General features: G+C 55.1%; 2 protein-coding genes across 4 annotated transcripts in view; both read right to left on the bottom strand.

The window, feature by feature from the left end:
• Positions 1-1,516: 1,516 nt before the first annotated feature.
• On the bottom strand, positions 1,517-7,549 carry IDO2 (indoleamine 2,3-dioxygenase 2). 3 transcript variants are annotated; one of them, XM_010723137.3, is made up of 11 exons: positions 7,262-7,549; positions 6,388-6,483; positions 5,850-5,969; positions 5,638-5,756; positions 5,333-5,347; positions 4,708-4,807; positions 4,494-4,611; positions 4,234-4,285; positions 3,131-3,279; positions 2,268-2,409; positions 2,037-2,124 (listed from the first exon to the last, which is right to left on the bottom strand). In XM_010723137.3, the coding sequence occupies exons 1-10, from the start codon at positions 7,358-7,360 to the stop codon at positions 2,270-2,272; spliced, it is 1,008 nt and encodes a 335-aa protein (XP_010721439.1). In that variant the 5' UTR covers positions 7,361-7,549; the 3' UTR covers positions 2,037-2,124; positions 2,268-2,269. The 3 variants fall into 3 exon arrangements, with proteins under 3 accessions (XP_010721438.1, XP_019478196.2, XP_010721439.1); XM_010723136.3 differs by lacking the exon at positions 2,268-2,409 and having other exon boundaries at positions 1,517-2,124; positions 7,262-7,514; XM_019622651.2 differs by lacking the exon at positions 2,268-2,409 and having other exon boundaries at positions 1,517-2,124; positions 6,388-6,479; positions 7,262-7,508.
• Positions 7,550-8,023: 474 nt separating this feature from the next.
• Positions 8,024-12,608, bottom strand: part of LOC104914240 (disintegrin and metalloproteinase domain-containing protein 32-like) — a 4,790-nt gene continuing 205 nt past the window's right edge. Inside the window, exons 2-18 of the mRNA XM_010723135.3 lie at positions 12,537-12,607; positions 12,118-12,194; positions 11,847-12,021; positions 11,603-11,668; positions 11,280-11,351; positions 10,997-11,163; positions 10,820-10,901; positions 10,515-10,651; positions 10,248-10,428; positions 10,030-10,119; positions 9,698-9,896; positions 9,435-9,540; positions 9,127-9,310; positions 8,837-8,917; positions 8,624-8,717; positions 8,389-8,533; positions 8,024-8,257 (exon numbers count right to left, since the gene is read on the bottom strand). Coding sequence (XP_010721437.2) covers positions 8,212-8,257; positions 8,389-8,533; positions 8,624-8,717; positions 8,837-8,917; positions 9,127-9,310; positions 9,435-9,540; positions 9,698-9,896; positions 10,030-10,119; positions 10,248-10,428; positions 10,515-10,651; positions 10,820-10,901; positions 10,997-11,163; positions 11,280-11,351; positions 11,603-11,668; positions 11,847-12,021; positions 12,118-12,194; positions 12,537-12,607 — 1,973 coding nt within the window. The 3' untranslated portion in view covers positions 8,024-8,211. The remainder of the gene's footprint in view (positions 8,258-8,388; positions 8,534-8,623; positions 8,718-8,836; positions 8,918-9,126; positions 9,311-9,434; positions 9,541-9,697; positions 9,897-10,029; positions 10,120-10,247; positions 10,429-10,514; positions 10,652-10,819; positions 10,902-10,996; positions 11,164-11,279; positions 11,352-11,602; positions 11,669-11,846; positions 12,022-12,117; positions 12,195-12,536; position 12,608) is intronic.

Here is a 12,608-nt window from a genome sequence, read left to right as displayed (position 1 = left end):
CGTCCCATTTCACTGTGAGAGCCCTCCTTACCTTTTGCATTTAGATTAACTTTTCCCCCGCTCTAGTTTGCTGTTTGCCTGAAATGGTCTGAAGTGTAATAGCCCAAGACAATCATCAGCATGAAATATCTCCTACATAAAATATGCAGCAGCTATTCAGGAACGAAGATGGAGTGGAACGAGGGCTGCCAGATAAAGATTTAAAGATGCTGCCATGCTCCTATAGGTTGTTTACTGAAGATATTTCCTCCTAAGCTCCAGTTTTAAGACTGCCTTTCAAAAGAGGGCACCAAATAAAATTTAGCAAGGAGCTTTAACAATTCAAGCTACAGCGTGCTGAGCTTTTTGTTGCCCTTATGGGAATGAAACCTCATTTCAAAGGACCTTGACTTTCTTCTGATAAGTGCAGGAGAAGTGGCACTGCCAGCGCTATTTTTGCACTGAGACACTGATTGGGTGTGAAATCTGTCTCTGGTGGCTGTGCCAGCAGACCCAGGCAGACAAAGCATGGATGTGCATGGCCTGATTTCCCCTGAGATGCTGGGAAATCTGGGGGTACTCTCGGTGAAGCCAGGCCAGTTGAACAGCAGGCATTGTGGAAAAAGCTTTCCCAGCCATCTTGGCACTGATGTGGCTGCGTGTCCCCATCCTGCAGCCTGGGTTGGGGAAGGGGTGCACAGGATGTAGCTGAGAATCCCTGCAGACATACAGGGCTGCAGCTCTGCGTGCAGCCCCAGGGCACCCATTCTGCTCTCTCCATCCCAGCTGGCTCTGGATGGTTGGAGCATTGCAGTGACTGGGCAGACAGTGCCAGCCAGCAGACACCCTGTGAGTAATTGTGGTCCGGCTGTGGCTGCAACGTCTGTTTAGGATTTCTGCCTGTTACTCAGCCTGGAAGCAGGGATTGCAGTAAGCAAAACTGTCTGACACAGAAGCAATAATGAAATGCAAGGCAATCAGAGCCCTGTTCGTAGACTGGACAGCTTGCTGTTTCCAGCCCAGGCATTATGGAGTCATGAAGTATCCTGGGTTGAAAAGGGCCACAAGAATCACTGTATCTCACTCCTGGTGACCTGCAGCTGCCTGTGACACGTGGCTGCTGGGACCCCCTGGGCTCAGAATGATGCCCTGTCCCAGCACTGCAATGCTGTGCTCTGCTGCTGTGCAGGCAGGAGGGTCTGTGCCCAAAAGATGCCAGGTCTGGGTGTCAGAGACTTTGGGTCACGGTGGGAAACGCTGTCCTGCAATCTGCCGGCGCAGTCAGCGCTCCCGAAGTGCAAACTAATGTTTTGTTTTATCTGCTCTCTCCCCCACTCCTCACCTCTCCTGGGCTACCGGTGATGCTGTTGGCAGCTCGCACCCAGGCAGCTGCACAGCACCGAGAGAAAAGCAGCTTTCTGCTGCCACCTCGTGATGGCAGCGGGCTCTCAGCCGGGGGAGCATGTTTGGGATTCTGGGGAGTTCTAGGGCAGATGAGCGCCTGGGAATCGCCCCTGTAACGAGCCCAGCAGCACGGTTCGTTCCTAGGAGCTGCAGCTTTATTAAGCTGTGTTATTCCTGCAGCAGAGTCACAGAGGCCATCGGGTGGCACAATCCTGCCGGTGCTTTGGGGTGATGGATGGCAGCACTCTCCTCCCTCAGGCAGGCCTGTGTTCAGAGCAGCGTGGAATCGTGAAATCCTGAAGAGGTGCTGCAGGGCAGGCAAGGATGCAGTGGAGAGGAGTGAGCTGAGACCTGCACAAGCAGGAAGGTGCAGCAAGCACCATGCCAGGCATCAGGCACTGATCAACCCTTCTCTGGTGCTGTCCCTGACGCTCTTCAGGAAGATGAAGACGTGTGACCCGCCGGTCCCCTTGGCCTCCAGTGCAGCTGGGGGCTTGCCAATGGAACCAGCCTCCTCCTGCCTTGCCCTGGCCTTGGCCACAGCGATGTACTTGGTGACGATGGCGATGTGGTGGGACCTGAAGTCCACCAGTGCTGTGATGCAGTGGTTGAACGCCTCGCGGAGCCGCGGGTCTGCAGAGCTGAGGATGTGCTGCCGTAGGGAGGGAGCCTGGCTGATGTCCCTGATGAAGGCACGGTGGGGAGGGGGCATGTAGTCCCTCATCCTGTGCAGGAACGTGGCTGTAAAACACCAGCAGAGACATTGGGAGAAATGAGAAGAGGCGTTTCTGTAGGTGGAAATATTAGATTGGTTTTGCCCTTGGAAGGCCTGCCTATGCTCTTGGGGGGGGGGAAGAAAAGTTAATGTTAAACCACTGGAGAACCTTTAGAAGTTGGTGTGATGTAAATCCAAGGAAAGAGGAGATGCAGAATGCTGAGTCCCTGTCCACAGTTCAATGCAAATGCTCTCCAAGAAGTTGACATTTGCTGGCACTGCTCCTGCCCTCTCCTCCTCCTCCTGGATGCCTATGGAGAAGGTTTCGCCTTTCAGATCTCTGAGCACAAGAGCATGCAGGGGCTGAGCCCTGCTGAAGGGCTGTGCTGGGCCCTACAGCTGCAGGGTCTGTGGGGGACCCCAAAACCCCCAAACCAGCCTCCTGCTGACTTTTCCCTTCTGCCCCTGGCACTGAGTTCTGCTGTTCAGTACCAGCAAGATCCCTGCGCAGCTTCTTGTCCTCAGCTCTTTCCGAGCACATTAAATTAATTGAGAAGTAAACCCTTATTAGGTCAGCGCTTCATTAGCGTTGGCTTTAACCCTAAAAGGCAGATTTTAGCCTTTGCTCTCGGCATTTATGTATTATTTGCTATTAGGCTGGCTTTGCTAATTTCTGATAAACACATTCTGTTGTGGGCAGAGCGATGTGAATGGATGAGCTCAGTTACTGGCAGGGTGCTGGCGTGCTCCTCTCCTCAGCTCTGTACCCATATATAACCTCAGCAAAGAGCTGACGTGCAAAAAACAAAGTCTGTTCCTCCGGGAATTTATAGCAGCACGGAAGTTTGCCAGAGCCTGGTTTATGGACTTCCTCATATTATGTACTGGGGACAGCCAGAGGCAGCGGAAGGGTTTTGGAGGGCAAGGTGGGCTGCTGTACCTGCTGTAGGCACAATGGGAGCTGCACAATGGCCAATGGCAGTGGGTTGGTTGTGTGCAGTGCCTGAGAAAAGGGAGAAGTGTTGGACTTACTGCTCTCCTGGCTGTGTTGAATCCCTAGGAGTTCATCGAAGGCGTGGAGCACGGAGCTCTGTGCTGCGCTGCCTCCTGAGAATGCCATGGGTTGCTTGGAGACTCCTTCATAGAGCAGCCCGTGGGGCATGGCCGTGTTGTCCCTCCAGCTGCAAGACACGGACAGGTCAGCACAGACACGGACAGGTCAGCACAAGCAGTGCTGGGCTGCAGGAGTGACCCTGGGCTGGTAGATGAAGTGCTGCCTTCCTGCCCTCAGCCATGCATCACTGCGCCCTGAGAGCTGTCCTCAAAATGTGAGATAAATTTGGGAATAAACAGCACGTCAAGGTGCACTGCAAGGCCGTGGTGCAGGGAGAAAACCATAATGGTGTGTTTTGTTATGAGCCCCGGGGCTGCATCCTCATCCACTGCCTTTATTTCAGCAGAGAACAAGCCCAGAATGTGATTTCCTCCCTCTCATGAAAGATGCTCATCCCAGCAAGGCCGGGAACTGGGCTGCTCTGCTGCCTCCCCCTCTGCACACCATTAACTCACAGCCGTGTCACCCTGCTTGTGCAAAAATGGATAAATGCTCTCCTACAAATGGAAAGAGGAGTTATAATTTCAGAGCCATAATGTGCCTGGCACAAAAATATCTCCTGACCTCCTGAAGAATGCACCATTTCATGGAGCTTTCAGTGTTGGCTGCTGGAGCAGATTTTGCTCAAATTGCAGAGAAAATAGATTCATTATCGAATACCTTAATATTTTTAGTTCTCCCAGGGATGTATTTATAGTAACCCTTACTAGTGGGAAGTACTTATAAGCAGAAGGGAATTCAAAGACATGTTTTTCCAGGCTGATGACCATCAAGACAAGGTCAGCTCAGATTAAAAAAAAAATATGAAAGAAACATCATCAGGATGCATGGAGTCTTTTGACTTAGGAATGCTGAGAAATGCTGAACAGAAATAAAAATAGAAACCTTCTGAGAAGGCCAAGAGCAGAGTGGATTGTGATGCTGGCAGCCCTGCGAGGAGCTGAGGGACAGCAAATCCACGGCGCTGCGCTCTGCTGCTCTGAGCAGGTGATGTGGGTGGAGGGAAATGCACCCCACTTACCCAGAGAGGAAGATCCTGATCACAGTGTAAAATACTGCTGGATCCACGTAATCTAGGTGGAAATTAGACCAGAGGTGTTAGTGTGGGGAAAATGCAGGTGATGGCTCCTGCAGCAATGCTTCCCATGGGCTCCCTGAGCAGATGGGACCCCTCTCTGCTCTCAGAGCAGGGCTTGGAGAGGTGCTCTAAGGCACAGTGCATTTACACCGTGCATCCAATGAGCCCTGAGAGTGCTGTTACTGTGCATCCATTCCTAGTACCGTGCATCTGCTGCAGGGCTTTGTCCATGTCTCCAATGGCTGCTGCCAGCCCCTGCAGGGCTCGGTGCAGGCGCTCGTCATCAAGGTGTTGGAGGGCGTGAATGGCCTGAATGGTGGCCTGCAAGGAGCAGAGAAGGAGAGCATGAAGTGATGGGCTAAGATGTGCCCTGAATACTTGTGGGGTCAGGTGGCTGTGGGGCTTGCAGCACCCTACCTTGATGCCAGGCACAGCTGCTTTCTCCACCAGGAGTGTGACGAGGATGAATCCGTGCAGGCTCTCTCCCCCAGGCAGTGATATGATGGGCTCCAGGTTCCTGCAGGGCAGCCAGCAGCTGTTTCCCTCTGTCCCTGCCTGTCCCCAGCCCTGACACCACGTGTGTGTTGTGCTCAGGGGCTGCAGCAGTTTGCACTGAGCACCAATGCACTGCTGCATCCCAGAAATGGGTGAGTGGTTTGGAGGATCTGCACAGGACTCAGCGTGCAGCTGCCTGCTCCAGTGCTGGGCCAGAGCATAGCTCAGTCCTTGGGGGAAAAACCTTCCAGGTGCAAAATGTCCCACTCTTCAGGCACAGGTAGGCAGAGAAATGCTCTGCTCTGCCTCTGAGGGATCCTAAACCCTTCCCTGGTAGCATTGCTCTGCAGAGGTTGGAGCAGTTGTTGTTCTGCCATGGTGCATTGCTGCTGTTGCAGTGGTGTCTGTGTGCCAAGGACTGAATTGTTTCTGTTGTGCGCTGGGAGAGAGAGGTTTAACCCAGCAGAGCCCTGCAGTGTGGGAGCACTATGCCAATTCAAACAAAACTAATGCTGTTAGAAAATAAATAAGCATCTTAAATACTTACTTAATTTCCAGAGGCCTGGAGGCATTTTGAGCATCGACAGCAAATACACATGAAAAGGGGGAGAAGCAGAGAGATAGAGAGATGTTATAAACGGTTCTAGCAGTGGGCTGTGCTGCATAGGATGCAAACAGGGTTGCTTGCCAGTGGGAGGATCCAGCCTTTGGCCACTTGCCCCCACGTGTACCATGGGGCAAAACCCTTCCCTGGCTCTCAGCCACGGGTCAGCCCCAGGCTGTGGTGGTTCCAAATGGTTGTGGCTGTGATGGGAGCTCTGTGCTGGACAGGAGCCGCGCTCGCCTGGTTACCCGCTGGGATCCTTCCTCCTCCAGTTGGCCAGGATGAAGTCTGCGTGGGTGAGGATGGGGGGCAGCCCCAGGGCTTGTGACACCTCCCAGAAGGGGACAGCCAGGTTGCGGGGCAGCACCTGGGGGGCACAGAGCACAGCACGGGGCTTTGTATCAGCTCTGCATCACTCCTGCAGGACGGCTGTGGCCCCCAGAGCAGGGGCTGATGTTACCTTCACGCTGCCCTCCTCGCCCTCCTGCCAGACGTAGCCCATGGTGAGGAAGCTGAGCACCAGGTGGGCCAGGTGCAGCTCCTCTCGTCCTTGGAGGTGTTGAGTGTTCAGTTGTGGCATCTGACAGAAAGACCCTCACGAGCAATGGGCAGCACACGTGCCTTGTGTGCTCCCAGCCCAGCAGTGCCCTCCTGGCACCTCGCCTTGCACACCCCAGCCCTGTGCTCTCCCTGTGGATATCTGTTCTTTCCCTCCCACCCCTTCAGGGTTTGCTGTTGATGGAACTGGTTGGGTTGCATGTGATGAACCCTGGTAACCCTTGGGATCTCGCTGCCCTGCATCACGAGGTGTCTCAGCAGCTGTGCAATAAGTTAGCTCTGTGCCAAATTAAGCCTTTGCTTTTGCAGGCACAAAAGTGACTGGTGCTAACCTGACCCAGTCAGAGCACTATTGGTTTGCTTTGCATTGACCTTTGCAGATCCGGCTGCATCAGATTGAAGTTTAAGAGCACTCCAAAGCTAGATGCAGTGACATGTACCTGGTGGATGCGTGCACGGAGCTGGTGGCTGGCGATCAGCTGGGGCAGCTCATGGGCAATGTCCATCCAAGGGCTGTAGGAGGGTGGCAGCTCTGTCTGGGGAGATGGCAGGAGGGAGAGCATCAGCACATCACTGGGGACCAGCGAGATACACAGGTCCATTCTGAGGCTGGGAGCTTGATCCTGCTCAGGGCACAGAGGGCTGGGAGATAAGCACAGTACCGGGCAAAGACTTTGGTTCATTGCAGGTTTACACTTGGACACAGCTGCTTCATCTTGGTTGGGCTGCAGTGCAAAGCAGCTGCAGGTCAGGGAAAGGGAGCACAATGGCAGTGCCAGGTGTGCACAGGGCAGTGCTCCACTGCATGGGAGAAGGTTCTGTGGCAAGGGCCAGGAGCATCCATCCAGCCCTCAGATTGCAGCTAATGGCTCGTGTCTGGTTCCTCCACTTGTAATACCAGCCCGTGTGATTGTGAACTAATGGCTGATAAACAACTGTCTGCCTGTCCCTGAGAGCTCCTGCTGTAAGCTGTGCCTGGTGACAAATAGCACCGCTTGTAGCGCAGGAGATTTGCCATCTAAATTCCCTCCTCGTAAATCCACAGCCACTATCTGAATTGCAAAGCTCCTGCTCCTCTCCCCTGTGCCGTTTGCTGCAGCCAGCGTAATCATTTTTAAAGTGAGGAATTTGTCCTATGAATCTGCCTAAGCCAAAATCTCGCATGCATTCCCCATTGGTTCTATAAACGACTGTAAAGCGCTGCTAAGTGGCAACCCAACCAGCACAGCGCTCACCAACCCCAATATCTGCCTTTACTTTTATCTGCCCCAACTCTCCTTAGCACGCAGACCCGAGGGCACGGCCGTGTCCTACCAGAGGGTTGGGCAGAAGGAAGCCATACTCCTCGGAGAGCTGGAAGCGGCTCAGTGCCATGGGCTGTGGGCTCTCCTCCTTCCCGTCCCCGGCCTCCATCCCAGCTGGGACACGCTGTGCTGCCCTGCTTTGTGCTGAGCCAGCCCCGAACCTTGTCCTGGGGGGGTGCCTGTGGCCGGAGGGGCTGAGCAAACATGAGTAAAGGTTGCTGATAAGCAAGCGCTGAGCTCCAACCCCTGCAGCGGGCTTGGGGATGGGGCTGCGAGCTGTGCCCCCAGTATGGGGACATGGAGAGAAGCTCCAGCATGGCACCCCAATGGTGTCCTCCCTACAGGACTGGGGATTTTGTCCCTGGGGGAGTGGTGTGTGCACCAACTGAGTCCTCAGCCCTGGGTTTGCACAGTGCTGCTGATTTACGCGCTCATAACAGCCTCGGTGCAGCCAAGGTAAATTAAGGGGAGCCACAGCTGAAGCTGCTGCCATGCAGTAAGTGCTGCATAGCAGGGAGCAAAGCTCCCAGAGTCACATTTCATGTCGGTTGAGGATTAATCTGCATTTCCAGCTAACTTCTTAATGGCTGAACACGAGCTGAGGTTGTCATTAAATTCCCGCTGTCAAAGCACAAGGCTGTAATGATGGATTAAATGTGCATTAGTGGATGGCATGCTCTTCCCATGGCAACAGCTCCGGGACAGATGAGAGCAGAAGTAATATATGAAGGGAGCACCTGCACCCTGCCCTGCCCTGCAGGGATCACAGACCTCAGGCACCAGAAACACCTTTTATTGAACAACACACACAAGGACACAGCCTTTCAGTGTCCCTCAGACAGACTCCAGCCCCTTGCCCGGGGGTCCATGCTGCTGCTGCTGCTGCCGCCTCCATTCACAAGATCATCACAAACACCCATGAATTTGGCAATATCCTTAAAGGCCTTTCCAGCTATGCTGCTATGCATCCGCTGTGCTCCTTTCCTCGTCAATGCTTTCCTCAAACCTACAGAGTGGGAAACAGAAGGGGGTTCCTGTAAGTGCCAAACAGCACTGCCTTCATCTCCCCATGCGGATGGCAAGCTCTGGGCTCTGCCCCTCCTGCCACCCACACCTCATGGAGGGGAGCAAGCTCACTTCTCTTCTTGTGGCTGCTCTGTGGACAGACACTGCTTCAGCTCCTTTCTCTTTATCACCACGAAGATGAGCCCAATGAGGATGGGCACACTGAGACACAAGGTGAGAAGCTGCCATGTCTTCAGCGAGCTCTTGTTCCAGGGGTCTGCAAGGAACAATTCCTTCAGCCTACAGCAAGCAGAGGGGAAACAGAGGGGAAACAGCCCCTCCTGCACTCACAGCCCTCCCTGCTCACCACCACTGGGACCTCCCTGGGACTCTGCTTTCTCCCGGCAATCCGGGGGCTTCCAGCCAACATCACAATGGCAATCCCCTTTGCTGTCACACACCTGCGTGACAGAGGGAGAGAAATGATTTCTATCAGCTGACCATGAACACATCCTCACGTCTGCAAGCTGCGGAGAGTGCAGTGGTTCCAAAACCAAGGACACGTAGCACTGTCACTTACACCGTGATCGTGGCATTTTCTCCTTATGTCACAACTGTAGTTCAAGGCAGCAGCAGACACACACTTCTGTTCCATGCAGACCTAAAGCACAAACACAGAGTCAGCTCATGATGGACACCAACACCCACCTCCTGCTTCACCCCATTCAGTGGCATTCATACTATTGATCTCAACTCGTTTGGGATCCAACCAATGGAAAAACCACTGCCCCTGGGTCTCCACTGCTGCAGAAATGCTTCCAACAGCTCCTCCTTTTCACAGAAGCCACCCCACACCTCAGCACTGCTCACCTTACGGTCGTCACAAACGCTGCCATCCCTCACCAGCATGGGGTCCCTCTCTGTACGAGGCTGCATGTAGTCCAGTGTGACACACAGCACGTTCTGCATCCGCACGTAAACCACTGCAGCCCTCTCCTTGGTGAAGGGCACAGTGCCCAGGTACTCACAGATGAGCTTCCCGCAGCGGAGATCACTGCAGGCATGAGGAGCACAGGGCTTTGCAAACCATCCTCACCCTTCTGCTCCTCTCCGTGTCGCTCTCTGACACGGGAGGGCTCAGCGCAGCCACAGCAGAGAGGCATTTCCACAGCCCTCACCTCCAGGCACAGCTGTGGTAACCACTGTGATCAGAGCCGCAGTGCCCCATTCTGTCCCTTTGGCCATTGACTTCCTCATAGCAGGCCAAGGGTCCGTTTTTGGCATCTGCAAACACATACCATCACTTATAGACTGCCAGAAAGCCTCGCCCCACCTCGCAGCTGGGCATCATCACTGGGGCCACGTGCTGCACCCAGTGGTTTTGATTCTTGGCCCTTTATAACCCCTGCAGAACAGCTCCCCCAGCAGCACGCTGCCCCACCTTTGCCAAAGATCTCCTGGCACTGCTTGTCGGCTGTCTGGCACACTCCCCTGTAGCAGAAGGCAGTGTTCTGCCTGCAGGGATGCCCATCCATGACCCACAGGTTGGGTGCGCACTCCCCAGAGGTGCCATTGCAATACTCCTTCAGCTCGCATTCATCCTCAGAGCTAGTTCTGCACAGGGTGCCTTTTTTCATAAACTGGTAGAAAGAGGCAAAACGAGAGGAGCTTTGCACACTGCACACCCACAGACAGCAGCACAGGGTCCTGTTATGATGCTCTGCACGCAGGTCTTGCAAACAAGCAATGCAACACCACTGCAGCACGGCTCACCCTGCACCTGGAGCAGCACGGCCCCGACAGGCACTGCACCCCTTTCCTTGTCTTACAGCCCACGGTGCAGCACGGATCACGCCGGCATTCCTGGAAGCAGTGAGCACAGACAGTCAGGAGAGCTCATGCTGATCCCATAGGGATATGTGGACACAGCTCCCGGGGTTCCTGGCGTGGCTCTTCCCCAGGCACAGCTCCCACCAGGGCTCACCACCCACCTCTGCTGATCCACAGTCACAGGCTTCTCCCAGCTCCACCACTTTGTTGCCACACACGGGAGCTTTGTAGGACACGTTCACAAGTGGCCTGTTCAGGAGGCACTGCCCTTCTCCAGAGGTGAGAAAACGCTCAAAGTCTCTTATGCTGCAGTTGCTGAAGGCTTTGGTGCCAGCTGAGTGACTGTAAGCAGAGGGTGAGGTCTGTGCGCCGGGGCTCCACGGCCCTTCCCATCAGCAGAAGGCACATTAGGAGGACAGGAGCCTTACACTGCACTGCTCTGCATGATGCAGGTGGCTCCCACACAGCCACAGCTCCCGGGGTCATCGTAGCTCATCCCCAAGCTGAGCCCAAGCAGCTGAGCCACGGCCACCGAGAAGACCTCCAGCGTTGTGGCACGAGGGTACTGCGAGGGCACCGCAGCTGTGGGGCACTGCCAGCCCAAAGCCCCCACACCACAGCTCAGCACCCAGCAGAGCAATCCCTGCTGCCAGCAGCCCTCACCCTCCGGGTGAGCACAGCCCAATGCTGTACCCAGGCACAGGGCTACCCGCATGGACACAGGGCTCCATACCAAGGCTACTCCTCCAGCGCGGTCCTTGAGGCACAGTTTCCTTGCAGAGGATGCTCCCATGGAATGGGACTGCTCCCTGTAGCTGAGGACAGCACAAACCGAGCCCTATAGTGATGCTCTGCAACTACACCAACACTCCTATTCCTGTCATTCCCAGACCAGCCATCCCCTCCTTACACAAACAGGAATGTTATGTCCTGCAGCCGTGAGGTACGATGCGTGCTTTTCCACTCCAGAAATCTCTGCAGTAACTCTTCAGCAGCTCCCGTGGTTGGGATCTTGTTCTTTTCTGTCCAGAACTCCAGGGAAGTCAGCACTATGGTCAGGTTGAGGCGAGTGAACATCTGGAAAGAGGCAGAAACTGTGGCTGGTCGGGGCACCTTTGCTCCCCACTCTCTTTTGGTGCGGGGCCTTTTCCATCCCTCTGCAGCACTTTTCTCACCCAACTGAAAGCACTCACGCTGTTCACGTAGCTGAAAAGCTGCACCATCTTCGTTGTCACCACGTATTTGTCTGCTCCCATGTAGTCGTACTGAAAGATGACAAATTGCAGAGCACAGGAGCACCCCGTGCAGGGTCTGCCCACAGAGATGCCACCACGCATTGCCTCCACACTGGGCAGCTCTCCCATTGCAGCCCCTGTTATTCCATGTCATTTTCCATGCCCACGGGAGCTGCTTCCCACCTCATGGGGCCTACCAAGCCCTGTGCACATTTCCTCTGATGTTCTGTGAAGGTTTTTCCTAGGGAAAACAATTTAAGATGGAGAAGATGCAAACTCACCAGAGCTTTGTCCAGAATGACATGCATCTCCAGATACCGAGGGGACCTAGGAACAGCTTCCTTCGCCTTGAGAAGAACAAAACAAATTAAACAGCAACAAAAATCCTCATCCACATATTAACAGGGAGTCATTAACATTTGAGGGACTGAACAAATGCAGGAACAAAACCCAGCTGCACAGCTGGAGATCTCCCAGGTCTACGGCATCACTTCACCGAAGCAAACTGCCCCGAGCCGTGCTCACCGCTCCATCCCATGGTTGTAGGGACACCTCTGCAGCCCAGGCGAGGGAGCTGCTTCCTCCCAGCAGCTGCGTGCCCACGTTCTCCCCCTCCATCTGATAGACGAGGTGCTGATACCCAGATGCAGCCTCCAGAGGCTTGATCCCATAGCTGGTGTTGGCGAGCTGCAGGATCCCACTGCAGGGTGAAGGTGTAGGGCAGGAATGGCTCTGCTGCAGCACTGCCAGTCCCCGTGTTTGTGCTCCTGCTGTCACAGCAGGGCGGGCAGCTTACCTGAGCCCGGAGCAGGTGCTGAGTGCCACGAGTGACCCTGGGAAACCCTCCACGTAGCCCTCATAGAAGCAGTCGCGCTGGAAGCAGTGAAGCCGCACCATCAGCACGGTGTGGGGAGCAGCAGGGAGCAGAGACAGCGCCGGGCACCAGAGCTGAGCGCTACCGCGTGTGGTCCCGTCCCATCCCCGCAGGTTCCGAGGAACGAGCACCGAACCGACGGCATTTGGTGGCCGCCCCTCCCGGCTTCAGCGCATCGCCAACTGAGGTTGCGTGCGCTCCCCCGGGGCGGAACAGCATCCCGAGGAAAGCAAGAGGCCCAGAGCCTTCCGTGCAGAAGGGAAGCTGCACCGCTGCTGCTCCGGGTGTCACCTCCAGCCCTGCCCAAAGCCGTCGGGAGCAGCGCACGGCCGCACCGTTACCTCCAGATGCGCGAGTTCGGACTGCGCGCCTCCGTCGCGGCCGTCGGTGTAAATCCGGACCTCCTCGGGCAG

This window comes from Meleagris gallopavo, chromosome 24 (genome assembly GCF_000146605.3).
Source record: "Meleagris gallopavo isolate NT-WF06-2002-E0010 breed Aviagen turkey brand Nicholas breeding stock chromosome 24, Turkey_5.1, whole genome shotgun sequence".
In the NCBI taxonomy this organism is placed as follows: domain Eukaryota; kingdom Metazoa; phylum Chordata; class Aves; order Galliformes; family Phasianidae; genus Meleagris; species Meleagris gallopavo.
This window is presented reverse-complemented; position numbering and strand designations above follow the sequence as displayed.

What these genes read in the sequence shown, in the direction of transcription:
- IDO2 (XM_019622651.2), bottom strand. Translation starts at nt 7,457, where the DNA reads ATGTTTGCTCAGCCCCTCCGGCCACAGGCACCCCCCCAGGACAAGGTT. An exon ending in TCCGTGCACGCATCCACCAG is followed by an intron (nt 5,970 to 6,387) that starts GTACATGTCACT and finishes TCTTTCTGTCAG; the next exon opens with ATGCCACAACTGAACACTCA. An exon ending in CAGCTGTGCCTGGCATCAAG is followed by an intron (nt 4,612 to 4,707) that starts GTAGGGTGCTGC and finishes TGCTCCTTGCAG; the next exon opens with GCCACCATTCAGGCCATTCA.